This window comes from Nannospalax galili, unplaced genomic scaffold (assembly GCF_000622305.1).
Source record: "Nannospalax galili isolate Female #2095 unplaced genomic scaffold, S.galili_v1.0 scaffold186, whole genome shotgun sequence".
NCBI lineage: Eukaryota > Metazoa > Chordata > Mammalia > Rodentia > Spalacidae > Nannospalax > Nannospalax galili.
In genome coordinates, this window is record NW_008358774.1 from 5,351,184 (window position 1) to 5,378,225 (window position 27,042).

The following is a 27,042-nucleotide window of genomic DNA, read 5'->3' on the forward strand; positions in this document are numbered from 1 at the left end:
TCTCTCCCTACAAATTTCTACTCCTCGAATGTAGCATTCAAAAAAAATGTAAAAACAAAGAAAAAAAAAAAAAAAGACTGATTTTCTTCTTCACTGTTCCACAGCCCTTTACCAACATTTTCCTGCCTCATCCCACAAAAAATAATAATAATTAAAAAATGACCCCACTCATAGATTTACGAGGGAGAAGAAATACTGCATTCATTTTAAAAGTGGGGGGTTCCTCAGCGGGGGCTCAAAAGTGCAGAGCACGCTGAGTCCGTGCACCTATAGGAATATAATTTTCTTCTTCACTGTTCCACAGCCCTTTACCAACATTTTCCTGCCTCATCCCACAAAAAATAATAATAATTAAAAAATGACCCCACTCATAGATTTACGAGGGAGAAGAAATACTGCATTCATTTTAAAAGTGGGGGGTTCCTCAGCGGGGGCTCAAAAGTGCAGAGCACGCTGAGTCCGTGCACCTATAGGAATATAGCCGCGTTTCCCACAAGGGGTTAATTCAGGGCAAGTGTTAATGCTTAGTCAGTTGCTTAGAAAAAGGAAGGAAATTCAAAAGCTGGTTGCCGTAGGAACAACTATAGACAAAAAATATACACATATATAGGTACAGGTCCGTTTTAAACAAAAACCCTGCTGTCTCCCTGTGCCTCTGTACTCTCAAGGAAAATGAGCTTGCCGCTTAAATTTGTTGTACATACCTCAACCATTAAACAAGACATTTAACCATAGTGGCAGTTCTGTGACCTTTGAATGCTGTGAAATCTCTGAGCGATGCGGCTTGTTCATGAAGACTTGTGCTGCAGAATCCAGCAACTTCATCCAGGATTAGGAATATAGTTATGTAAATTTAAAAAAAAAGAAAGAAAAGGGGGGGGAAAAAAAAAAAAACCTCCACACCAAAGCACACGGAGAGCTCGAGAAAGAAGGAAGGTAGACAGAGAGGCTCTCTCCGGCGAGGACACCACTATGCTCCCAGACAAGTGCTGGGACTGAGCCGAGCCCGCTGCAGTGCCCAGACCGACCGACCGGCAGGGTGAGCGGGCAGCCGGCCTGCGAGGTTGGGAGGTGCTGTCGGTTGCCACTGGCAAAGCGAAGGAGACCAATCGGCTTCAGCGCTGGCAGCTTACTGGAGTGGAGCCTTTGCTGTTTATGTTTCCTCATTTCAAGAGTGACGTCAAAGGGTTTAGTTTTTCCTCTGCATGTGCTATTAATTTTAAAGTACTGTACTGTGGGGAGAATGTGTGTGTGCCTGTGATTAGGTGTGCCCCAATCTAGGAAGAACCCGGAAAACATTTTCTATATTCAGAAATAAAATTTAAATATTCAAACACCTTGTGGTTAGGTGCCCAATTTTTTTTAATTAAACAAAATACTCTGAGTTAAATAATAGCAGCAAGCTTTCTGTTTCCACGTGTGAGTTGATGCGTATATGCCTACTCCCACAGATGCTTAGCTCCAAGCTAACTCATTTTTACCCTTACCGAAAAAGTGAGTTGTAAATTAATCCAGAGAGCCGGGGATGCAGAACTGTGCAAATGAGCTGGGGAACCATAGTAGGTGCACAGCTTCTGAGCCAAAGCCCCCCCCTGGTTTATTCAACTAGGGAGATCCCCACTTCATTTCCCTCAGGTCTCATTCAAGAGGCAAGACACCACTCAGTGGCAAGAGGCCACTCAGGCGCCTGGAGTAATGGCATATCCTCTCCCAAAGTGTGTGAAGGTACAGTTATTTAGGGACTTCTCTCTAAAGGCTCCTAGCTAATTCCTGTGTTTTTCTTCCCACTCTGGAAAATCTCTGCGGTTCCCATCTGTTGTTTCTGCTTCCTGCATATCCTCCCCACTCCATCCCCACCCTGCTTTCTACAACAGAAACTATTTTTCTTTTGTGAATGTTCTCTTCTGTCCATAAATTACGGGGCCTTCCCTTCCAGTCCGACACCAATGACACACCTATAAGGCAGCACCTGTGATCCATAGTGGTGATTCAGATGTCTCTTTTGCTCTAGTGAAGAACATGCTTTAGAGTTAGGCACAACATTTGGGAAGTCCCAAGTCCTTTTGCATATATAGACATGAATTTTGTTTTATTTTTAGAAGGAAGGTATTTATTTCTAAGATTCTATCCTAGATGCTGGGGTTTGGAAACCCTGGGAATTGGCAGGTTCAAAATCTCTAGTGATGAAGATGTAATAATAAACATAGTATTTCTTCCCATGTAGTTTACCTTTTGAGAGGGAGGAGACAGGTGATTTAAAAAATAAATAAAAATCAGGTAAGATGGTATACACTTGTAATCCTAGCACTTAGGAGGCTGAGGCAGGATCCTCCCAAGTTCAAGGTCAACTGGGGCTACATAGTGAGTTCCCAGAAAGCCTAGTGTACAAAGTGAGACTGTGAAGAACTTTAAAATAAAGTGAAGTGGGGGTCAGAACAGTGTGGCTCACATGCACCATGCTTGCTGTTGTAGGTGTGACAATCAGGAACTATTCTGATGAATGTGTGCAAGAATCAGGTCACATGTCTCTACAGTCCCGGTCCTTGCTTGGCATATTTAAGGAATGGGACAGGCAGTTGAGTGGCTGAAAGGGAATGAACAAGAGGGGAAACATGAGTTCATGGAAATATGCCTGTGACAAGATTAGGAAGGAGTAAACCTGCATTCCAGGAGGGACTTAGAATGTTTTAATGTTTTAATGGAAGATTGGCTTCTGGGAAGCAGGGTCCATTGCAATAGGTAGGTGAGAGTTCCTTATGACCTGGACTTAGGGGAGAGCCATGCGGAAGGTTAGAGGGCCAGATTCTGGAAGGTTCTGTGTATTTGTATTAACTGCCAGAGCTTGAGGACCTAAAGTATGAAAGCAGGGAATCAAGACTAAATCTCTGGTTTCTAGCTTGAGCCAACTTTCTAGGAGAGAGTTACCATTACTGTTACAGGGAAGACCGTGAGGAGACCTTGTTCTCCTGAAACAGGGATTCTTCTGAGGAGAATAAGTCCACATCAATGACTATAAAGTTTATATAGGATATGGGTGGTTATATATTGTTGAGAAATAAGATAGTAGGTCAGATAGGGGCTTGTGGTCAATCAAGTATCTGGGGAGGGTCCCATTGTAAGGTGATAGTTGAACACAAAGTTAATGTTGACAAAGGGAGAGCATTACAGGCAAGAACGGCAAGTGCAAAGGCTTTGGAGGGCTGAGATAGCTGATAAAGAGTAGGAGATGGTGCCAGGCATGTTGGCGCACAATGTTAATCCCAGCACTCGGGAGGCAGAGCTAGGTGAATCTCTTTGAGATTGAGGCCACCCTGGTCTACAGAGTGAGTTCCAGGCCAGCTGTGACTAAGGGACACCCTGTCTAAATAAATAAGTAAGCCAGGTAGGGAATGGCAATGGATCCAGGTAAGTCATTGTCTTAGAAAGGAAAAGCCAAAGGGCTTTTGCTCTGACTGAAACAGGGCTTTAAGTAGAGGAATAGATCTGACTTAATTTGAGCGTGATCTTTCTAGAAGCTGTGTGGAGGTCAGTGTGGAAGAAAGGAATCTAATAAAGAAAGTATTGCAAGAAAACAATCAGAAATCATGGTGGTGTTGACCAGTGTGCTTTCGGTAGAGATGATTAGAAGTGGTTGTCTTCTGGCTACATTGTGGTGTTAGAGACAATACTTAGTAAATGGATTGGATGCTAATATAAGAGTGGGGGTTTAGTAGGAAAAGGTAATGATTTCTCTAAAATTTAGGCTTCCATCAAATGTAAGAATAGAACTGACATTGACCAAGAGACAGTGGGAGGAGCAGTGGTGAAGAGAAAGGGTTTAACATCAAATACATTAGCTTTTCCCATATGATATCTACACTGAGATGTCAAACAGGCAGTTGGCTATACAAACCAGAGTTCAGGCTCAGTTGTGGGCTGTGGGTATGAATGTGTATGCCATTATTTATTTTTAAAATATTTTATCATTTTTATTTTTATGTGTATGAGTGTATTGCCTGCATGTATGTAAGTACCCGTGTTGCACAATGCCCAAGGAGGTCAGAAGAGGGTGTTGGATCCCCTGGCACTGGAGTTATAGGAAGTTGTTAGTTGCCATATGGGTCCTGGGAATGGAACCCAGGTCCTCTGCAAGAGCAGCCAGTGCTCTTAACTTCTGAGCCATCTCTCTAGCCCTGGTATGTCATTATACATGAAGCTACAGTAGTGGATGACAGTGCGAATGGAATGAGTGCAGAAAGAGGAGCAGCAGACAGCACACAGCTAAGTCATCAGGATGAACTGGCCAAAGAGACTGAGAAACAGCCTCCAGGAGATCCCAGAAAATCCAGAGAGGGTGGTATCTTAGAAGGCTAATAAAATATTTCAGTGATCACTATGTAAAGTGAAAGTTGAGTGAAGACCAAAAATTAACCCTTGAACTTAGAATGTATAATCATTCTGCCTTTGATAAAAGTAGATTCAGTACAGTTGGAAAGATGAAAAATAAAGAAGGAATGGAAGAACTGGGGGCAGACAGCATGTTACTTTTGTAAGACCTACCCGACACCCAAATAAAAGTATCTTGTAGGCGGTTTAGTCACAACTCTGGAGAGCCAAGGATCGAATAAATGGAGTACTACTAAAAACAAGGAAGAGAGCATGCAATTAACTAGGGACTAAGAAAAGGTTCAAGGCTAAGTGTTGGGATTCTCCAACGATTAGTTACTGGGAAATTAAAGCAGATCCAGGTCAAGGATACTAAGAAGCATTAGCCATGAAGGTACATAAGCAACCAATATAATGGCTTAGACGTCAAGTTCTAAGTCCCCTTACCAACTCATATGCTGAAGTCTTTATCTCATCATGATTGTACTTTGAACTTGAGCTTTTAAGGAGACCATTAAAGCTAAATGAAGTTACAATGGTGGTGACCAAATCTGATAGGGCTGGTAGGTACCCTTATAAGATGAAAGAATTCTCTCTCTCTCTCTCTCTCTCTCTCTCTCTCTCTCTCTCTCTCTGTCTGTCTTCCACATGAAGCCTCCATCAGGTACAAATCCTGCTGGCACCTTACTCAGACATCTACTCTTCAGAATTGTGAGGAATAAGGTTTTGTTTTGCAGGCTATGTGGTGAGTGGTATTTTCTATGGCACTTCAGGTAAACTAGCACAGTCAATTATGGTGGTCAGTCAATTCTCTGTTTGTACCTTACATCATCTGAGTTGGCTTTCTGCTACAGTCTTAACAACTTCAACATTTGTGTCCATGCTTCCTAGACATGATTGTCCATTCTCTTCTCCCTGATATAAACATATCAGCACTTACAACTTGAGAAAATTCTAAGGATAAATCTGAAGTTGTATCTATGTCAATATCAACACCTGTTTGTATCTAACTCCACCAAACACAGTAACATCGACTTAAAGTCACTAAATTTAAAGTATGAAGTGCTCTGTAGAGGCATCAGTATTAAACACAAACTTTGGAATTGTCTTTGAAGCACAGCATTTGAAACGACCACATTTTCTGCAATTTATTAGTTGTAAAAATAATCTAAAATGAGTGAACTTATTTTAAGTCTTTTCATTTCCTTTCCTAATCCCCTTCTTAAATAGCCCATGACCCATGACTCAGAGAAATAACCACTTTTAGTCATTTTTTTCCCTTACAATTCAAGCATCCATTTTTTTTCTATTAAAAGATTAAAATAATTCTCTTGCTGTACTCCAGAACGGTACATTTCTCAGAATCTTTTAGATGTTAAATTCATTCTTGAAATACTTTTTGAATACATGTTTGTAGAAGGATCCAATAGTATGTGCTCAGCATACTATTGGGAGTACCAAGATCAATGGGATATGAGCTCTACCTGTGAAAGTCATTCCTTGGCAGTAAGTTTAACAGACATGTTTTGATAATAATTTTAAGAAGAAAGAGGTGAAAAGGAAGGAAGAGTCGAACACAATTTCGGAGAATGGGAAGATTATGTCTACTTGGGGGAATTTGGGAAGACTGAAGAATATAGATTTCCTTTGTCCTTAAGCAGGAGGACACATTTTATGTGCAGAGACTGAACGGTAGGTTCAGAATGACAGGAATACGAGATGTGGGAGAGAAGTATGTCTCTCCATGAAAGTTTAGTAAAAACGATATAAAGTTCAAATTGCAATTTGAGCTTTAGTCATCAGGAAATAAGAGATTATTGAAGTCTTTAAAGTAGGGGGTTGAAATAATTATATTCCTATTAGGAAAATGGTCTAGTGGTGGAAAAGATAGACATTTGATTACAATGCGATGGAATGAGCAATGTCATTGGGGAAATCCTGGGATGGGGCATGTTGGAGAGAAACCAAAGCCAGATTCTGAGTTTAACAAATGTGTCTCTCTCTTTTTTTTTTTTTTTTTTTTTTTTTTTTTTTTAGTGTGGGGGGGGGTGTGTGAGAAAAAAAAAAAAGACTCTTTGTGTTACTAAAATATGTTTCTCTTTTTTTTTTTTTTTTTTTTTTTGGTCTTTTTGAGACAGGGTCTCTCTGCAGCCCCAGCTGTCCTGGAGTCACTATGTAGACCAGGCTGGCCTTGAACTCACAGATATCCTCCTGCCTCTGCCTCCGAGTGCTGGGATTAAAGGCATGCACCACCACGCTTGGCCAAAAGACACATGAAAAGAATTCTGGTAGAGAGGAGACAGTACCTGAGGTGAGTAGATGCTCCCCTAGAAGGAGAGGGTACTAGAGATGTAGAAATCTTTCCAGCTGAGATGATGGCACTACAGGGCACAAAGACAAGGACCTGAATTCTTATTCTGGAGACCAATGAAAGTGCAGTTGTCTGGAGTGATAGAAAATGAAGACTGCATGGCTTTACCATCATATGAAGGAATTAGAACTTTGTCCTAAGAGAAGCAGAAAGATTTCAGAAATTTTCAAACAGTAAAGGGCACACTCAAATTTGTATCTTGAAATGTCACTTTCGGGGCCAGAGGAGCAAAGTCTGTAAACAGAAAGGCCAGTAGGCAAAGTATGGTGGCCTGGTTGGGATTGGTTATCATGCAGAGATGGAAACATGCAGAAGATTTAAGAGTTGTTTGGAAAAATGTCAGCTTGGGGCTGGAGAGATGCCTTAGTGATTAAGAGCACTGACTGCTCTTACAGAGGACTCAGGTTTGATTCCCAGCACCCATATGGTGGCTATGAACCGTCCTCAACTCCAGTTCCAGGGGATCCGATGCCCTTTTCTGATCTCTTCAGCATTGCATGACACAGGTGCCCTCATACGCATATAGACAATATGCTCATACACATAAAATGATAAATAAAATGCTTTTAGAAAAAAAAATATCAGCAATCAGACTTGGTGACTGAAGTAGAAAGATGAAGAATTTGGCCAAATATGAGAATAAGGATGAGACAGTCAAGGATTGACACTCAAGTTTCAGGGAAATCTGGTGCCATATAATTGGGTTAGATATGACAGAGGAGATGATAAGTCCAGATTTGAGGCTAATAGAATAAAGTTGACTGTTTTATGAAACTGAGCAGAAGAAATAGGGATGGGGACAGTTTTGAGGGCCAGCTCATTGGTGAATTAAGTCATCAGGAAATACACTTCTAAGAAGTGGAAGAAGAGAGTTTAGATTGGAAAAAAAGCCAAAAGGAACACCAGTCTTTGGAGTGTGTACAAGAGGAGAGAAACTTACAGATACTATACAGATAATGACAGTATAAGAGGTGGGAAAATCATGCAGTATCATAGAATCTAAAGAAAATTGTGCTTCAAAATATAGTCGGTGATATTAAATCTGCTGAGAGGGAAAGAGAATACTTAATATAACTATAAAAATTAAAGCTACAGTATTAGTGTCAGTGTAATTAAGTAGAAAAACATATTTGGAAAGGGAAAAGTCTTAAAGTAAATGAACAGGAACCCCAACAGTTGGTGCAGATAAAGGTGGATTTTAGGTGAGTGGAGGAGAAAGAATGGATTAACAGTAAGTGATGTTTATCTTGGTTTGCTTTCTGTTGCTGTCATAAACACCATGACCAAAAGCAACATGGGAAGGAGCAGCTTTAATTCATTTTACATTTTCTGATCACAGTCTGTCATTCAGGGAAGCCAGAGCAGGAATTCAAGTAGGAACTATGAAGGGAAACTGTTTGCCAGCTTGCTTCCCCTGGCTTTCTCAATTACTGTTCCTATGGCAGCCCAGGCCTACCAGCCTAGGAATAGTGTCCACCATGGTGGACTGGGTCTTTCTGTATCAATTAGCAATTAAGAAAATGCCCCAAAGACATGGCCATGGGTCAATCCGATGGAGGAATTTCTTGAAATGAGTTCCTTCCTTCCAGATAACTCTAGTTTTTGTCAAGCTGACAAAAACTAACCAGTACAATATTGAAATAGGACTAACCATTCACAAACTAGACCATTAAAACAAGTAAAACTTAGATTCAGTCCCCAGTCCACTACACAAATATATAGTGCACTGAGATTAAAGGTTTTAACAGGGAAAATCAAAAGTATAAAATTTTTAGAAAATAAATGATAGAATATACAACCAGCTTCAAAGTAGGGGAAATCTTCATTAAAAAGGCAAACAAGCAACAGGTACAAAGACTGAGACTAAACCGCTCACATCATAATTGAAGTCTTCTGTATGATAAATATTCTAAATAAAAAATAAGACAAGGGACAGATTGGTATTTGTTAATTTGTATAAAATAATTAACATGCATTACTATTCACGACTATATCTCTGCTGGATTTATAAACCTTAGAGAGTTTGTTTCTACCAAACACAGATGAAGACATGAGGCAGAGGAGCTACACATATTGCTGGTGGGAGTGAATTGGCCAAAGGCGGCAATTCTCTAACTGGAAATTGTGGGGTCAGGGTTTCAGAATGCAGACTTGGTAAGATTTCAAAAGGTAATGTAGCCAGAGTCCCAAAATTCAAATTTTTAAGACTTTGAAAGGTAATGCAGATTTATTCTCTTTCTACCCTTGATAGACTGTGGAACAGCTTGTTACCTCTTGGTACAGTGCTCCTGAACTCAGTGCTCTTCTCCAAACTGGTTCTGGGCATCTTCTCCAAGCTATAGCTCTGGTGATGCCATCCTTCCTAATCATCAACTCACCTTTTGTGTCAGAAGGTGCTGTATTCTATACCAACTTGATCTTCCTGTTTCAATGGAGCCTGTTTGCCAATTGTAATATTCCTTCCTTTTGGCTGTCAGATAATGATACATTTGGAAGTAGAATTGTTACTTATTCTCAAAGAAGTTATTGGTAAGCATCAATCAAAAATATTTATAAATGTTTACTGAGTCCTCACTATGAACTATAGCTTAAAGCATCCGCAAATACATTAAGAATGAGTTACTGAAAATCAAAGTGTAAATTATCAACCAATGGATTTTCCTTCAATTCCTTAAAATGCTTTTCATTTCAAATTAGTTTCTCATTTCCTTCTACTATCTACATTCCTTTCATTAATGCTGTTTTTTAAACAAGGAGATTATCCTAAGACCATGTCTCCAAAGTTCTAATTTAGCTCAGAATCACAGCAAGACTATGAAATAGAAAGCACACGTGGAAGGAAGAGAGGAGGAAAAAGCCTTCCGATCTCTACGCGGAATGCTATTATCAAATCTTTCTATCATGATGGATTTGTAAGTCACAATTTAGCTCTGGCTACTCTCTTCCTTTTGTAGAACTGGGCTTCCTCCCAAGCTTCAGGCATCTTGAAACTTTCCTTTCTTTGGAGCATCAACTACCTGTCTGCATGCCTTCTTGAGTGAGTCCCTTGCCAAGAGTTTTCTAGTCCTTCCCTTCATCCTCTGGGTTCATTTTTCAATTCCTGTACTTTCTGCTTTCCAAGGTAGAAGGTGATGTCATGTCATTAGAAGTTCTTTAGAAAGTGCCCATTCTGAACATGACATTCTGACAGTTGTTTGATAACTTAATCCACATTGATGCTTTTAGGAGAGGCAAAACAACAACAAAGATGGTGTTATGGCTTCTGTAGCTGTTTACTTTCAAATTGGAGTTTTATAATCTACATACAATCTATAATATGGGTTTGAATTTGCCCCTCCTCAAAAAATTATATATCAAAGTCCTAATTCCAAGGACGTCAAAATGTCCCTGTATTTGGAGATAAGAGCTTAAAAGGAATAATTACACTAATGCGTCCTTATCAGAAGAACAGACACACACAGAAAGAAGAGCACGTGAAGATACAGGGAGAAAAGAGCTATCTGACAGCCAAGGGAGAGGCCCCAGAAGAAACTAACCGTTGGAATCTAGGTCTTTAAAGCTATGAATAAACAAATTTCTGTTGTTCAAATCCTTCAGTTTGGGTATTTCGTTATAGCAGTCCTGACACATCAATTCATGCCAGAACATAGATCTCAAGGCAATGACTTTGATGAAAATTCTTCTTTAGAAAACCAGAAGTAATGTTGGTTGGGGTGGTATACATCTTTAATCCCAGCACTTGGGAGGCAGAGGCAGACTGATCTCTGAGTTCCAGGCCAGCCAGTGTATAATAGTGAGACCCTGTCTCGAAAGAAAGGAAAAAGATGATAGATAAATAGATAGATAGATAGATAGATGATAGATAGATAGATAGATAATAGATAGATAGATGATAGACAGATAGATTGATAGATAATAGAAGGAAATAAAAAAAGGAAGGAAGGAAGAGAGGAAGAAAGAAAAGGAAAAGAAAACTGGAGGTAAAAGATCTTGCATATTGGAATATTGATACATTTCTTGTCATTATAATAATGCATGTTTTTCCATGATTCATATTTTTTCTCATTCATTAGATTTTTTATTGCTAAAGGGTTTATTTTCTGTTACATAGATATAATTTAGAAGTAAATTTATTAAATGTAAGCCAATGGTTAATTACATTATTTACTATGTCACATAAAGGTTCCACTAATGAAAATTCCTTTATGCATTTAAACTTCACACTGCATTTACAAAGTATTTTTTAAAATGAATTTAAAAGTGCTTAATTTTTTGAGCTATTACAAAATTGATGAAAATTAAGAAAAATACCAGTGCAAAAGTTCAAATACATATTAGAGTTTGCTTATTAATTGTACAAGATACTTTAAAAAAGGCAAATTCCATGAGAGTATTTAAAACCTGAATTCCATTGAACAGAAGTTCAACACACATGTTTTTCTTTAGGGATCCTCTCTAGTGATTAGGAAAATACCAATATTTTTGAACACATTGTTTTCTAAGTATTCAATAGTAGATCATCATTTGGGAGTAAGACATTTAAGATCAGTGATTCAAATCGACAGCTCTGCAATGTGTTCCTAGCATTTAGCATGATGTTCCACATTTAGCAGGCCATACATACATAGCTGTCTAATGACCGAATTGATGAATAAATTGTATTGGCAGAGAAAGAAATGATATGGAACTCAAAAGTGTAATTCAAAGAAACTGAAAGAAGATCCTACAACAGCATGCAAAGTAATTTAGCAATTCATTTGTACTGGAGTCTAGATTATGTGAACCCAGTGGGGAGAGAAATTATATACTTTATTGAGCAATCAAGGCGTGTCTGAAGACTGGGGAGATGGCTCGGATGATAAAATCGTTGCCTTGGGAGCACAAGGACCTGAGCTGGGTACTTACATTCCATTATTCACTGAAAAACAGTCTTAGAACAGTGAACAGTGTATTCACCAGAAGTCTTTCATTTCCAAGCTATTAAATAATTTCACCCCATCATCTTGTAGTTTCATGAATATATGGTGTTTAATTCTTAATATTATGAGGTTCATTTAAGGTACCTGTAACTTTACCAATTATACTACAGAATCCCATCAAAGACTTCAGGGCTATGGGATGATCATTGGGCATCACATTGTAGCAATTTTAAACATTTGTTTGAAGAGAGGGATAGTTAGAATGACCTGGGTCTAGTGTGGGTATGCCATCCTGCCCAACAGCATGTTTCATTTAAGAAAAAAAGATTTAGTCAAATTTTGTTAGAGGATTCAGATGTGAAATTAATTTTGTAACTTGAAAATGATTTTAAATGTGTACACACACAACATTACAATGTCAGTATGGCTCTTTCATATGTATTGCTGAGGTGGACATTTGTCAGCAAGAAAATATTCTTTATTCTCTGATTAAAGAATGACAAGAGGTCATGTTTCAACTAAAGATTGAAAACATGGATGTATTTCTCTCTCTGGCCACTGTCTCTCCCATGACTGTCTGTTGCCTTGGAGTAAGACAACCCCATAGTTCTCCTGCTGTGTGATCCCCAAATACTGACCTTTCCACCTTCTCCATGTTTTCCTGGTGACAAAAGGAATGCTCTCCCTGAACAATTACACTAACCAGTGATTACATAACCGGGGCCAGTAGGTAACTTTCTATGTTAGAAAGATGAAAGTGATCCAAATACATCGTTACCTTGAATCTAATTTGAACAATATTGTTTTTTTAAATTATTTATTTAATAACCATATAATTAGAAGAAGCATTTCATTACAACTGCATTGACAGTTCAATAACAATTCAATAACTCCCAGCTGTGTTTTGATGTTGCTTTGTACTGCAGCAGCATCTTTACTCCTTCCACATCTCCCCTCTTGAAGTGGAAGTTATCTGTTATCCTATTCTGGCTCCACCACTGTGGGGGGAAGGACAGATGAGAATGTCTTGAGTTTCATGAGTTCACTGATAGAGATGAATCTTGCCTCAGAATGGGTTGCACCCTACCTCACCTATGCCTCTTGAGATTTAGGACTTTGAACTGATGACATTTTGGACTTTGAGCTCCTCATGTAATGGATTGAATTTTTTAATTATTTATTTAATAATGATACAATCAGAAGAAGCATTTCATTATAACAGTTCAATAACAATTCAATAACAATTTCCAGAGCTAAGATGCATCTCTTTCACAATTGGCTGTGAATTTTTAGGTTTATAGTTGAATTGATACAGTTATACAGTATCGTACTCCATATAACCCCTATAAGACATAAAATTAAATGAGGTTTTAAACTTTAAAAAAGATCTCCATTTCATTATTAAAATACAGTTTCATATAGAAAAATTCATTTTTAATGCAATTGACATTAAGATGTTTGCACATGTGTTTCTAATCTCTATATATCCGATTATTACTAGTCACAGTTGGTTACTTTCTGAGCTCCTTGGCATCTGAGCATGGCTATAAAGTCATCAGGTAGGTTTCAATGGTAATGTTTTTCACATCTACTAATTACTAAGGAGCAAATTGTTATGCTTTGAAGAATACTTCCATTTTTCATCTTTTCTCAATACCCAGGTTTATTCTCCAATGCTATGCCAGAGCTTTCTAACCCAGTTCCAGTGGTAGTTGAGAAAGCAAGGTACTTTTTAGCGGGCTTTTCCTCTGTCATTGCCTCCTGAGCTCAGAAGTACAGCATAATCACTCTTCTCATCCCCAGGACTAGGCCTCCTCTGACTCTTCCAGAAATCACCATGAACTTCCGGTTCCTGGCCATAACCTACATCAGCTTCCTTGAATGGGTTCTTGTGTGCAGACTGTCCCTTACTCTCTCTTCCTCTGAACACATTCTTTTCTTTTTTCCATGGCAGCTCTTTCGCCCCTGATTAAATCAACATATTGTTGAAGACTTGTTTCTCAGTTGTTTTCCTTTCTTTCCAGCTCTCCCTTGTTTTGGGCTACCAGTCTCTAAGGCTGCTATGTTCTTCTTATTTTCTGGGAATTCTTCTTTCTTGTTTATCATCAATTATGATAAAAAGTCTCAGGAAAATTCCATCATCTGCTTGGCAACATTTTGGGTTTTTTTAAACCAAAGCAGGGTATAAAATATAAATTTTCAACAGGAGCATTTTCTTATATATTCAAAGACAATAGAGGTTTAAGAAAAGCCAGAATGCTAAAGATTACCAAGACTGTAACATGAAAATATCCCATAGTCAACATTATTTGTTGTATATTTTGGATCCCACCAGTCCTTTTCCAAACAGTAGTTCCCTACACAAGACAGGTATTCAATTAATTATTCAGTACTTTTCTCAAACATGTTCCCACTGCTAATCCTAAATGTAGCATCAGATTGGATAGACAGCCTTTTGTCTCGGTAGATAATATATAACCTCAGCATGTACTGCACTGGTCTCCATGGATACCAAATTTCTGTGAATGGCTCTTACAGTGGAAAAAAAAACTTTATAGGGGAAAACTGAATTTTGCTCATTCTTTTGGCTCAGGTCTTGCCTTCCTGACCTTTTCCCCTCACACACTTTCCATCCCAGGCTATGGGATTATAAGAAGCCCAGCAGAGGAGGTGCAATAGAAAGCCTTTATATTTGTGATCACAGGACATTTTGTTTATCTGGTTGACTGATCAGTGAAGCTGCTGAGAAATGGGAAGTTAAAACCTTAAACCTATTTTTGACAAATTCCAACTAGAAATCCCATTCTGAGGAGTTCAGAAATCTGGGATTCAGTCAGAGCAATAATGGGGGTGCTATTCCTAGAACTATTTTATCTTTTTCATAGAGCTAAGTTGAAATGATAAGACTTAAAGAGCTAAAATAGTCAAGCTTCTTCATTTTGTGTTGGAACGTTACTAACCTGGTAAATCTCTGGTTAAATTATGCTGGTTAAAGCTCTGGTGGGAGGCTGGAGAGAGGACTCAGCAATTAAAAGCACTGGCTGCTCTTACAGAGGACTGGGATTTGATTCCCACTACCCATATGGTGGCTAACAACCATCTGTGACTCTAGTTCCAGGGGTTCTGATGCCTTCTTCCGACCTCCATGGGTATTGCACAACACAAGTGCACCTACCTACATGCAGGCAATATACTCATATACATAAAAAATGTGCTGGTGGATTGTTATTCCTGTTATTAAATAAGAAAAGCAGAAACACACTTATTACTCTAGTAAAAGGAGATGTATTAGCATGACACAAAGAGATGTCTGAGTAGCAAGCAAAACAGTCAGTGCAGGATGCAGTCTGCCTTTTAGACAAGATCTTTCAAAATTGGTCCATTAAGGAAAAGTGAAGCAAAAGATGCTTGATGACTTTTTAAAAATTGAGAACTACCTTCCTGCTTAATGCTTTGTTTGTTGATTTATGTGCTCTGTGTTACTGTTTAAACTTACTCTAAGAGCAACAGACATAATAAAAGTAATTTCTGATATATTCTTATCTTGGCTTATTTGCTCATTCTGAACTTAAGAACGGAAAGATCCCAGACCACTGGATGAGTAATCAGGTAGAAAGACCTTATGCCAAGAAACTGAGTGAGCAGGGTAACCAAAACTAAAGACACAAGCAGGTGAGCATCCACAGGGACTGGCAGGCTGTCGGTGGTTGTGACCTTGAGCACGGAATGGTGCAAAGACTGTTCCTTACTGTCCCCTCCAGTCTCCCCTCCCAAGCCAGAGTAAAATCTGCCCAGTCTTCCTTGCAGGACTCTGATGACTTTCCAGAGGGAACAGGCAGCCTGCTGAAGACTCAGTGTTCCTTAGGGATTGTGCTAGGGCTCAGGACAGAGTTTAATACTAACTATAGCTTCCACGGTCAAGCTTTCTTCCGTTCACTAAAATACATACTAAGTTTGGGATGTAAGGAATTTTTCCCCATTAAAAAGAAGCTATCTCTAAATTAAAAAATCATGCTACTCACAATGACAGATAACGCCAGGTGAGGATGGCTAAAAATTCCTCTCCTGCAGACAGCTGTCAGAACCAAGCTCCCTCCCACATTCCAGGGGAGTAGAGGTAGACAGAGCAGAGAAGAAATATTCATATTTATGACATCTTTTTGACATCCTAAAGCAAATCTAATGAGTAACTCCCCCTCCTCCTTTTCTTCCAAGTTAGACAAAAAAGAAGAACAAGTATTTCTGCTCAGTCAGTATCAGGCATATTTGGGAGGAATAAAGGCCTCGTTTTTGATCCCTAATTTAAAGCTGGGGAACCGCTTTTGTAAGAGGTAGAAAAGATGTACTGAACAAAATGGAGGAAGCCATCGCTCAGAGCATATTCTGCCTTCAATATTAACACACCCAGTAGGTGTAAAGGAACAGGTTGTTACTCACCAGAATGATAGGAACATTCATTGAAAAAAAAAAAGAGTTTTCAATTGGATAATATCAACTGATTATATTTTGGAAAATGTCTGTCAACTCATACAAGAACTATTCAAAGAAACACTCAGAAAAATAGACTAAGGCAAACAGCAAAATATTATTCACTTCAATGAAAACTTCAGACTGCATTCTTCAAACCAAAGAATAGCTTAACTTTGCTGAACTCCTTCAAATGGAAGATGATGTCACAATTTGATCAGGCACGCCATGAAGAGCATAATTTGCTCTATTGCTTTCTCCCACAATCTTCATTTCCATACCTATCAGCCTAAAGGATATAATGAAGACAACCTTTTCTCTTTGTCTTCACCTATTTCCCTTAACTCTTGAGTCTACCTCTCCGTTCTCTCCACAGATGAGAAATGGATGGGCAACAATGGGAATAAGTTAATAATAAACAAATCCTTGTCTTACATTTCTTTGTAAACTCCATTGTTCCACAGCACGATTGGTACTCAGACAATATTTATATATGTATATGTACTGTTGTTGAATATGCTACTTAGGCTATATATGTTTTTTAAAGTATTTTATTATTTTATGTGTATGAGTGTATTACCTGCATGTATGTGCATGCACCCATGTCATGCAATGCCGTGGAGGTCAGAAGAGGGCTTTGGATTCCCCTGGAACTGGAGTTAAGGACAGTTCATAGCCGCTATGTGGGTGCTGGGAATCGAACCCGGGTCCTCTGTAAGAGCAGTCAGTGCTCTTCACTGCTGAGCCATCTCTTTAGCCCCAGACTATATATGTTTTATATATACTATATGTATATTATTTATGTATGTACTTACAGGAAAAGAATATCTTGTTTCAATGACATTGTTATACACTTGGATCATATTCCATGTTCTTATTTTTATATGTAATCATAGTCATCATAACAGCTCTATGTCAGTAAGAGCATATCCAAAAACACATGGTTAGAGCTAGGATTTCAGCTCAAGCGCTGCTTCCTCCACACAGGATAGCCTTCCCTTGCTACCTCATGTCTAAAGTAGTTTCAACCCTTGGTACATTAAGTGGCTTTTCCTATTATTATTTTTTGAGTATTCATAGTGTCCAACATGCACTTAGAATACAAAAGGGGTAGAAGAAAGATAAATTTCCACCACCTTTCCCTATGGACAGCTTAGACTTGCTGTCAGTCGTCTGGAAAACATATCAATAACTGTGGTTTGAAAGCTTCCTCTTCAAGGTTCAGCTGTTGCCAGTGTGATAGTATTAGTAGGTGGGTCTTTAAAATGTATGTAGACTGTGAGGACTTCCTCCTCACCTGGATGAAAGCCCTTGTAAGAGAAGCTTTACTCCATGTTTGGGCACATTGTCCTACGTTTTATTATTCAAGGTAATGACCTTTGGAAGGAGAGAGCAGCCCTCTCCAGAACAAATCATCCAGTGTCTTGATCTTGACCTCGCCAGCTTCAGGAACTATAAGAAGATAAGTTTCTTCTCTTTGTAAATTATCCTACCTTGGTTATTTTAATATAGTAGCATGAATGGATTGAGATAACACACAACATTCTGTGTATAAAAAAAAACTGCAAAAGATGATTGAAGAGCTTCAATTGTCTTTTGTAGTAGTCAAAAATCATGTTGTGATATTAAGGGTAATTTTTTCACAGCACTATAAATTAGCTTTAAATATTAAAGTAATATCTTTAGAAACATAGCGGCTATTGTTAAACTAAAAAAAAAAGTTTGCCAGTCACATAAAAGTCTCTCCTAATCAGAAGTACATGGCTGCTGCTGTTTGTCAGATTCTTTCTTCCTCAGACTTGAGGGATAATCAGGACCTTTAGGATAACCTTTAATCTTTCAGATCTTCTCATAGACTAGTCCTGGGAATGCTGGAAATCAAGAATGGACACAATCTCTGAGCACAGTTTGATAATCCATGAAAGGAGTATGCTGTCAGAGATCACAGTCCCCCCAAATTTCTCTCTCATTGTAAGATATTAACAATTAGCAAAATAAATGTTACTTCTGGGAAGATTGTTGCCCTGTTTCTGAACTGCTTTCTTTCTTTCAGGTCAGGGTAGAGGACGGAGGAGCCAGATGACTTGGTTCAACCCTTCGCAGGAGGCTGAACAGCTCCTGGAGGTGAACATGGGAAAACACACTGCAAAGTAAACATACGCCCACAACTGTGATCCATCTAAGTTCTAGGTCACAGGCTACTCAGCCATGTATTAGGGGGAAAGAAAGGCCCTCCTGGAAGAAATCACTCCTAGTCCAGGTTTGAGAACCAAAGAAAGAAGAAGAAAAATCAGTTCCAGACCTGTACTGGCCCCCAGTTCAGTAGGCAATATGCCAAGTTTCTAATTGTCAGGGTCCTACGGACCTTTAAGGACACACACAATGAAGGCATTGTTCTAAGTCAGACCTAGCATCCGAAAAGAAAGCACAGAGAAGAGTTATGGCCATGGCAGACTTTTTTTGTCTAAAATGCTCTATTGGTACATTTGTGTTTCCTTCTGAGTTTGGGGAGTCTTCTGTCCCTCTCAGACCTGTCAAGCAAGAGTCCTAGCATCATAGGAAATGCATAGTTCCCAAGCTATATCCTGTTGCCTCTTTCCAAACTGAGGAAACGGTTACAGGAATAGTTTTTAAAGAAAACCTAAGGAAGGGCTGGGGAGAGAGCTCAGTGGGTAAAGTGCTTGCTTTGTAACAACAGGAACTTAAGTTTACTCCCCATGACCCATGTAAAAAAGCTAATTGCAGTATCCCATATGCTTTTAGGCCCAGTGCTGGGGAGGTGGGGAGAGACAGATCACCTGGGCTCACCTCCAGTCAGTCTAAACTACTTGGTGAGTTCTAGGCCAGTAAAAGACTTTGTCTCAAAATAGAAAAAAAAAAAATGACTAACACCTGTCTTACGGGTTTGTCTGCAGAGTCAGAGAGACATCATCTTCCTGAGCTTAGCTGTGCCTACTAGCCAATGATCATTACATCTAGTGTTATTAACTGTTCATGCCCTTCGAGACCCATCCTGGGCAATTTGGCCCTGATTGCATGTAGCCTTGGAGAAGAGCTGGAGTATATGGGCTGGAGAAGACCAAGGGAGGGACTCCATTTGTGTGGCTATGGGCAAGCCTTCATGCATACTGGGTGATGATGTTTTTATGTGGTCTTAGGGGAAAACACCCACGTTCCTGTAAGTAACCTTTCACCCATACTCTGTAAGTTAGCCCAATAAACTCAATGGTTCTCCAGGGTGAACTTCAGTAGAATTGTATGATTTGTTGTTGGGACCTGGGGAGGAAGGGAATGGATGATGCTTACTGTTTTACAACTCCCCCAAAGAAGGAAGAAGTTTTAGCAACAGCACTTGAAAACTGAAATGACATTTAGATTCTCTGGTCTCCATGTGTACCCACATATACAAGTACACACACACACACACACACACACACACTCACACAAATACAGACACACACACACACACGAGGGAGGTAGAAAGAAATTTTAATTTTTCAGCATCCATTCTTCTAAATTTTAATTTTTCACAAGAAGGATACATTATTCTACAATAATGAAGGTGGAAAGTCTAGAAAGAATGAGTTAACTTCACCATGTCACATAAAACCGTTATTATAAATGAGTCTAAAGATATTAAATATAATGCATGTAGTTTATGGAGTGCTGAGGGCAGTGGTACAATTTAATTGAGGATTTCCTGTGCTGTCTGGGACTGAGAATAAGGGACTGTATTGTGGCCTCCCTTCCCTTCTTTTCCCTTTCCTCCAAAGCCTAATATATCAATCAAACAAAATTAGTGTAATTAGGAAGCTGACTAAAGACAGAGTCTCTTCCTCTCATTTTTTTTTCTAATGAAAACTTAAGTGCTACAATAAAGCAAACAAGTTTATTCAGGGGAATTAAATGAATATTTTCACTGAAGCTTTAAGTGACTCAGATAACTTGAGACTCAGAAGGTTCCAGGTGCAGATGGGTTCTCCCACAAAGAGCATATTCTTTGTTTAAAAACAATCAGTGTGTCCTCACAAACCTAGAAACTGGGTGATTCCCAGGTATGCATGTCCCTTGTTTCTTTGATGATAATGTGTTCCAATTCTATTTCTCAACACAGCTTATCTCTTTCCTTCCTCTGTGGGCAAGATGTCACTGGCAGAGCTGGAGAGGAATGTGCCTTTAATGTCAGCCAGGTAAGGAGAAGCACCGAGCTGCTGTGTTAGGAAGCTTCCCTCCCTTAAGCCCAGGGGAGCTTCAAGGGATCAGCACTCTTGTTGGGCAGGGAGCAATCTCAAGGACTTGGCAGGAACTTCAAGAGGTTGGGCTATGAATGGGGCTTCAGAGAGGAGTCCTTAGTACCCTGGGCTGTAGGAGATGAACAGCGTCAGCAGCAGCTTGAGAGAGCAGCACAGGGTCATCACCAAGGAACTTTGGGTTGGACCTGAGCTTTCTATGTGGAAGTCTGAGGGCAGGAGGATGGGGGACCTGGAGCTTCAGAACATCTTCAGCATCAGAATAAGAACATATTTTACATGAGAAGATATTTGATCTGCTATTTATGTAAGTTTGTTTTCAGAACAGGAGATCTTGTTGAAATGGCAGAGTCCAATAAATGGGAGGCCCTGAACCTCACTCGCACAGCTGCAGTGCGGGGTTCTGGATGATAGAAGATAAGTTTTGTCAGTCCTGCAGTGGCAAAAACACTGTACAAATTAGCTTGTGTCTTTGAATTTAATTTAAAAGCATTTAAAAAATAATTAATGTACTTTTTACGTGCTGTTTTTCCCTTTCACAATCCAGTTCACACTTTCAAAAATGCCTGTTTTTCCTTGCAACAGTTCTCAGATATTGTCTTTTTCTGAAATAAACAAAAGAGCATCAAACTTCTTTTCGCCACTCCCCCACCCCCGCAGCCGCTGTTCTTGGTAGATCACCTTTATGGAATGTGGAAATGTAAAAATATCAGTGGCATGTATCTTCCAAACCGTGAACAGACAGCTGTAATGTTAAGAGACTTTGTAAATCGAGCTAGCTAGTGAGGGAGGGATTTCTAAACTGTGATGCTCACTGCTTCATTTTCATTCATAAGAACTGGTTTTGAGGTCCTACAGAGAGATATTAGTAAATATGATTTGAACTCTTGCCTTTTGCTGGGCTCTGAGCTCAACGCTTTGCAGAAGCTCATTGTATTTGTTAAGAATCACCCAGCCAATGCAGGAAGCAGGAGTCAGAGACAAAGAGGGGCTATGCAGCTCATACAAATCATACAGCTGGATCATATGTTTCAAAATAGGTCCCAAACTCAGACATGGCTGACCAGGAAGCCTGTGTCTTACCCACTGTGTTATAGCTCTTGCTTCCTACAGAAAGGAAAGGAGAGATGAACAGCCAAGGTCATTCTCTACCGTGGCCGAGATGGGCTTGTTCCAGAAGGTTCCCCTTGGGATAACTATACCAAAAGCTGCACCTGATTGTCTAAGGACATTCTGGCCTGGCCTGGCTGAGACTTCTTAGATCTGCTGAAACCTGTGGTTCATGGAACCTGATAGCTGCAAGCCTTTCCCTTTGTCCTTCTCTAAAGTTTTACCTGGCAAGCATCTAAATACAGCTAACCTAGAAGGGTAAGATCTATGTTCTTTCCCATCTATAACTGTTTCAGTCAGAAGCAATAACTTCACAATCTTTCTAATCTTCTCTGAGTTTTCCTTCATACCCTAAACGGCTAATCTCCAGGTTACCTGACTGATAAACTGAAATGCATTCTTCTGGCTCTTTCAGTTTTGTCCTAGTACATAGATGAGAACTATGTCAGCTTTGCTACGCTTCTACGTGATGGTTGCTTAACAGAGATTTGAGTCTGCCTCTTTCTTAGGTTAACCATGCCTCTCTTCTTTAACTCTGTATAGTCAACAAGAATTCAGCATTTTGCCACTGAACGAGAATTCTGCACAGACTTGCTGAATGAATGAACAAGTGTATCAGGTGAGCTTTGGCACAATAGCATGGTCTTGCAAAAATAACCAGACACAATTACTCACAGATGTATGCAAAATTTATTTTTCACTTCGAATTATTTTCAATGTTCTAAAATAGATAAGGACAAGAACATTTTGCATATTTTGATGGCGCTGTGAAAATGCAAGGTAGATTTTTGCTTTTAGATTTCATGTTTGTTTTACAATCTCGTCTCCGTGTGCTTCTTTGTGATGTGAGACACACAACAACCTTTTCATGGAAACAAAACACTTCCCAAAGTGTTCCCAGAAATTCTACAGAACTTTCAAGAAGCATCCTAAATCCTGGTGTTCTGATGGTTTCACAACCCTCACATGGCTTCCAACTTCCTCCATCCCTAATTTGTTCTGGTGACTTTTTGTTTGTTTTCACTCAGAAGGTTTTCTTAACCGGGCCCTGTAACTCATGTCAGCAGAGTCAAAAATATCCTTTCTGTGTGCCAAAAAGTGGTAACCACACAAAGACAAAATAGAACACTTTGCTTAGCTTTTAACACCATAGAATGGAGGTAAATTGTTTGTAGGCCAGCTGAAAAATTTACAAGATCATTCTGTTTTACACAGGAAAAGTCTGAGTTCAGTTTTCTGAAGTCTTGCATACGTTAGCAAAGAGAGGATAAATATGAACCAGGACTTGGTGGGTTTTGCTTCTGGCTGCTCCTGGTCGTTTTTGTGGCACATGTCTTATGAAAATAACATTGGCAAAAATGTAGCCACAAATACGTTTTGAGAAATAAGCTATAGAGTATGTACACACCATGACACATAATTACTATGTGGGAAAGACAAACTCTGCAGAGAATGTTTTACGTTTACAATGTCAATGATTGTCCTGTGCCTTTCCTTTCCCTCCCTCCCAATCACGTCAATCCCCCCTAGCTGCCTCCCTTGTTAACCCTGTTACTTTGGCAATGTTTTTATGGCATGCATCCATCCATCAGTCACATCAGGAAAAAATTAGCCAAATTAGCTATTCATTTACTAATTCAGCAATGCACATGTGTGCGTGTGTGTGTGTGTGTGTTGCACGCATATGAGGGTGTAGATTCATGCACCTATGCACGTGTCCATGCTTACACATGTGGAGGCTAGAATGGTGATCAGTTGTCTTCTTCTACTACTGTCAAACTTATCACCTCGTGACAGGATCCCTCGCTGTTCCAGAAGCCCACCATTTGGCTAGACTGGCCAATGAGTTCTTGAGATCCACCCTTCTCTCCTGTGCAAGGAAGAGGTTCCAAGGACATGCAGCAATGCTTGTTTTCTTACATGAGCTCTGGGGATTTGAAATCAGGCCCTCATGTTTTCACAGCAAGCTTCCATACCCCCTGAGTCATCTCCCCAGCCCAATCCAAAGCTTTATGGAATGATTTTTTTTAATGCAGATATGCCTGCTATTCTGTCCAATAAGAAAAAGGTGCTGCAGGAAAGCACTCATGCTGTAGAAGCCCATATGGGAACAAAAATAGAAGCCCAACATGAGGCAGTGAAGTATGACAGGCTCAGGGAAGGGCAGGAAGCTCCTTCTCAATGACAAATTAGGAAAATAAAGCACTTTGGCTGTGGCTGCAAGTGCTATGTACAAGTTCTTGGGCCTTATCAGTTCTCTCTGTGTTTGTATTTCTGTTGTCTCCCTTTTATTTATATTCAGTAGTGAGCATTAAGAAGGTTTATAGTTGGAAAAAGAGAATTGCTGGCTTGCCTTCCATGCAGCCAGATGGGCAACTGGATCAGCCATTTTCTCCTTTGGACCTGGAGTGAAGGCTTTCTCCAAAGGCTACAGCATCCTCAGCTCAGACATGAGGCCTTGAAAGAAAGTGGTTACAGGGAGCTGTTACCCTAGACATAGAGAGGAAAGATCAATTCATCTATTTGACAAGTGGGTCTTCTGAGCATTCAAAAGATGATGGTTTAGTGAATTTTCTCTTTTTAAGCTAGGTATCTTGGAGAATATATATTCAACTTTTGGGTCAATTCCTGAGAAATGTTATACTTAAAGGAGACTTTTATATCACACTTAAGTCAGTTAACATCTCTATTATTTTCCAAGCACTGTTTCAGACAGACATGACGTTTATGCAGTCTTTTCTCTCCATGAGCTTACATACAAGTCGAACAGACAAGAAAACCACTAGCACATACATGACACTGACTTATTTGCTTTGAAAATTTCCTTGTTCTGAATTGTTAAGTTCATGTTCTAAAAACAAAGTCTTTCATGCCATGAGACAAAAGAAAAAAAGGGATTATTTTACATATTTTCTTTAAAAGGATAAATTCTCTCTCTCTCTCTCTCTCTCTCTCTCTGTGTGTGTGTGTGTGTGTGTGTGTGTGTGTGTGTGTGTGACATATGAAAACTTTTGGGTATGAGTGTGTGTGCATGTGGAGGGCAGAGGTCAGTGTTGGATGTTCCTTGGTGCTCTACCTTTATCTTTTGACTCAAGGTCTCTCACTGAACCTGAAGTCCAATCCATCTGGCTAGGCTGACTGGTGAGCTCCTGGGATCTCCCTGCTCCTGCCTGCCCCAGCACTGGGCTTCCGGATGCATGTGCCACACTGGACTTGTTACATGGGTGCTGGAGATCCAAACTCAGGTCTTCATGCCTACGTAGTAGATACTTTCTGACTGAGCCGTTCCCTCAGCTCTCAAAGAGAGATATAGCTTAAATTATGATTTTTTTATGAGAAATTCATGGTCAAATTCTTGACTCTTCTTGATGTGGGCATGGTGGAGGGAGACCATTCGCTTTGGAAATTCTTTGCTAAAATATTGAAAAGCTAAGATTGAGAAACCTCACACTGAGATTCTGATCCTTAATGGGAAAAATTATTCGTAGACCTGATATTAAGATTCTTGCATTTTTTTGTTGTAGTTGTTTCAGTGTGTGTGTGTGTGTGTGTGTGTGTGTTGTGTTTTATCCAGAGTTTTGACATAAATACTTTACTGAATTAGCCATTTTCCAGCCTCAATACGAACTGTGACTATTTGAGAAAGCTGGTTGAAGAGTGTGTGGGAAGTCCTCTGTCTGGTAGTTTTGGTTACATTATTATAAGTCTGAAATTATCTCAGAATAAGGTATTTTTTTAATGGCAGGTAATAAGTTCAAACAGAAACTAGAGAAGCCAAAATATGCATGTGTTTGACTCCCAACCTCTGAATTTTTAACTCTGTTTTCCTGGTCTGTTTTACTGTTTTAATCCCGTATGGTTCTATTCATCCCTGCTCTTGTTTTCTACCTGGAATCTTAGATTCAGAGTCAAACTTCTAAATCATGACAGTTATTTCCATGACTGTGGTGCTTATTATAGGATATCCCCACAATCACTACTGAAATGAATTGATTAGCCTAACCTCTACAGAATAATTTTTAAAAATCTTAGACTTATTAGTTATCTAGTATAATGCAGCAATTTTTTATACACACATATGCATAGTGACATAAAATAAATATTATTTCTAAGGGTCACAAATAGGATTCTAGTTAAGATACTTAGCAGAACTATGGTCACTGTGAGATTGAATTGGAACTGTGGAACTCATGCTCACACACGGCTCCTAACTTGGAACTAGTTGTTGACATGAGGTCTCAGTTTCTCACCATGTAAGAGTATGAATGTGTCTTAGTGACCCACAAGAGAGAAGGTGAGGTGAAACTACTTGTTTTCAGACTTGATCTTAGAAGTTAGATAATATTACTTCTGCAGTATTTTATGTGTTAAAAGCAAGCCACTAAGTCCATATTCAAAGGGATAGGGATTTGGATCTTAGCTTATGAGTAGAAGATGGTGAATGTCAAAGAATTTGCAGTATTTTAAAGTTACCAGTGGTACTTTTCACTGTTTATGCAGTATAAAGTCGGTTATGGTCAATGGTATACACTTTGACTATATATCATGGCATAGATGGGTTCCATTATGGAGCAATATGTCTAATTATTGCTCCTTGAAATAATCTTCTCTAATATTTCCCTCCATATGAATACCTAGGACTTTGCCAAATACCCTGAGTGGGACTTTTGGGTTTAAATGACCAAAACACCAAGTGATATGTGCTTGGAAAAATGAACATTTATTGGTTCATGTACCTCAGGGAGCTTGAATTCTAAAAAGACTCCCTCCCCTCTGTGCCCTGTTTCTGTTCTGCTCTCCACACATGGGAGGAACCGTGGTTGCTGATACCTTGTAAGTCTTATATCCTACAACTTCTGAAATGAGCAAACCTCTTCCTTGTGCTCTATTTGCTTCCAAATTCAAAACATTGAAAGACATTCTGAGTACTTACTTCAAGGGCACAGGAAGGTTGGGGCCTTTGACACGGTGGCTCCTGGTATTAACACTAGATGCGATTCAAAAGAAAAATGTGCCATGGAGGAAAGGGCAGAGCAGTGGAAAGGCTGACCTGAGAGTCCTTTAAAGAGTTTCTGGGAAAAAGGACTGATGTCGAATGCTTGAGATAGAATTAGTGTTTTATTTTCATACACATTTCTGCCTATCCATTTATCACTGAAATGGTGACAACAACATTTATATGGAAACCACCGTTTTTTGATGACTCATTTGTGTGAATATCCACAATCGTAACTGGAATTAATGTTAATATGGTCTAATTAGAACAATGTGGTCAATGGACATGTTCTGAGATCTCATTTGAAGCCCAGAGGGAACGTTTAGGAAGTGGTTCTAACCTTTCATCAATTATAAAATCATTTTCCCTTCTGAGTCTTTTAGCAACATGACGGAACTGACAGTGTTTTCATCTTTGACAGGTAGACACATTTCCCAGAAGAGCAATGAACAAACTAGTAACATTCAACTTCCAAGAAGTGAAATCCATCAAATTTAATAAAATAATTCTAGTAGGAGTTGAGAGAGAGAGAGAGAGAGAGAGAGAGAGAGAGAGAGAGAGAGA

General features: G+C 39.4%; 1 protein-coding gene and 1 pseudogene across 1 annotated transcript in view; one reads left to right on the plus strand and one right to left on the minus strand.

Moving 5' to 3' along the window:
- Positions 1 to 1,116, minus strand: part of Pde7b (phosphodiesterase 7B) — a 355,604-nt gene extending 354,488 nt beyond the window's left edge. The window contains exon 1 of the mRNA XM_008822074.2: positions 705 to 1,116. Coding sequence (XP_008820296.1) covers positions 705 to 725 — 21 coding nt within the window. The 5' untranslated portion in view covers positions 726 to 1,116. The remainder of the gene's footprint in view (positions 1 to 704) is intronic.
- Positions 1,117 to 3,389: 2,273 nt separating this feature from the next.
- LOC103724946 overlaps positions 3,390 to 27,042 on the plus strand; it is a 123,575-nt pseudogene continuing 99,922 nt past the window's right edge.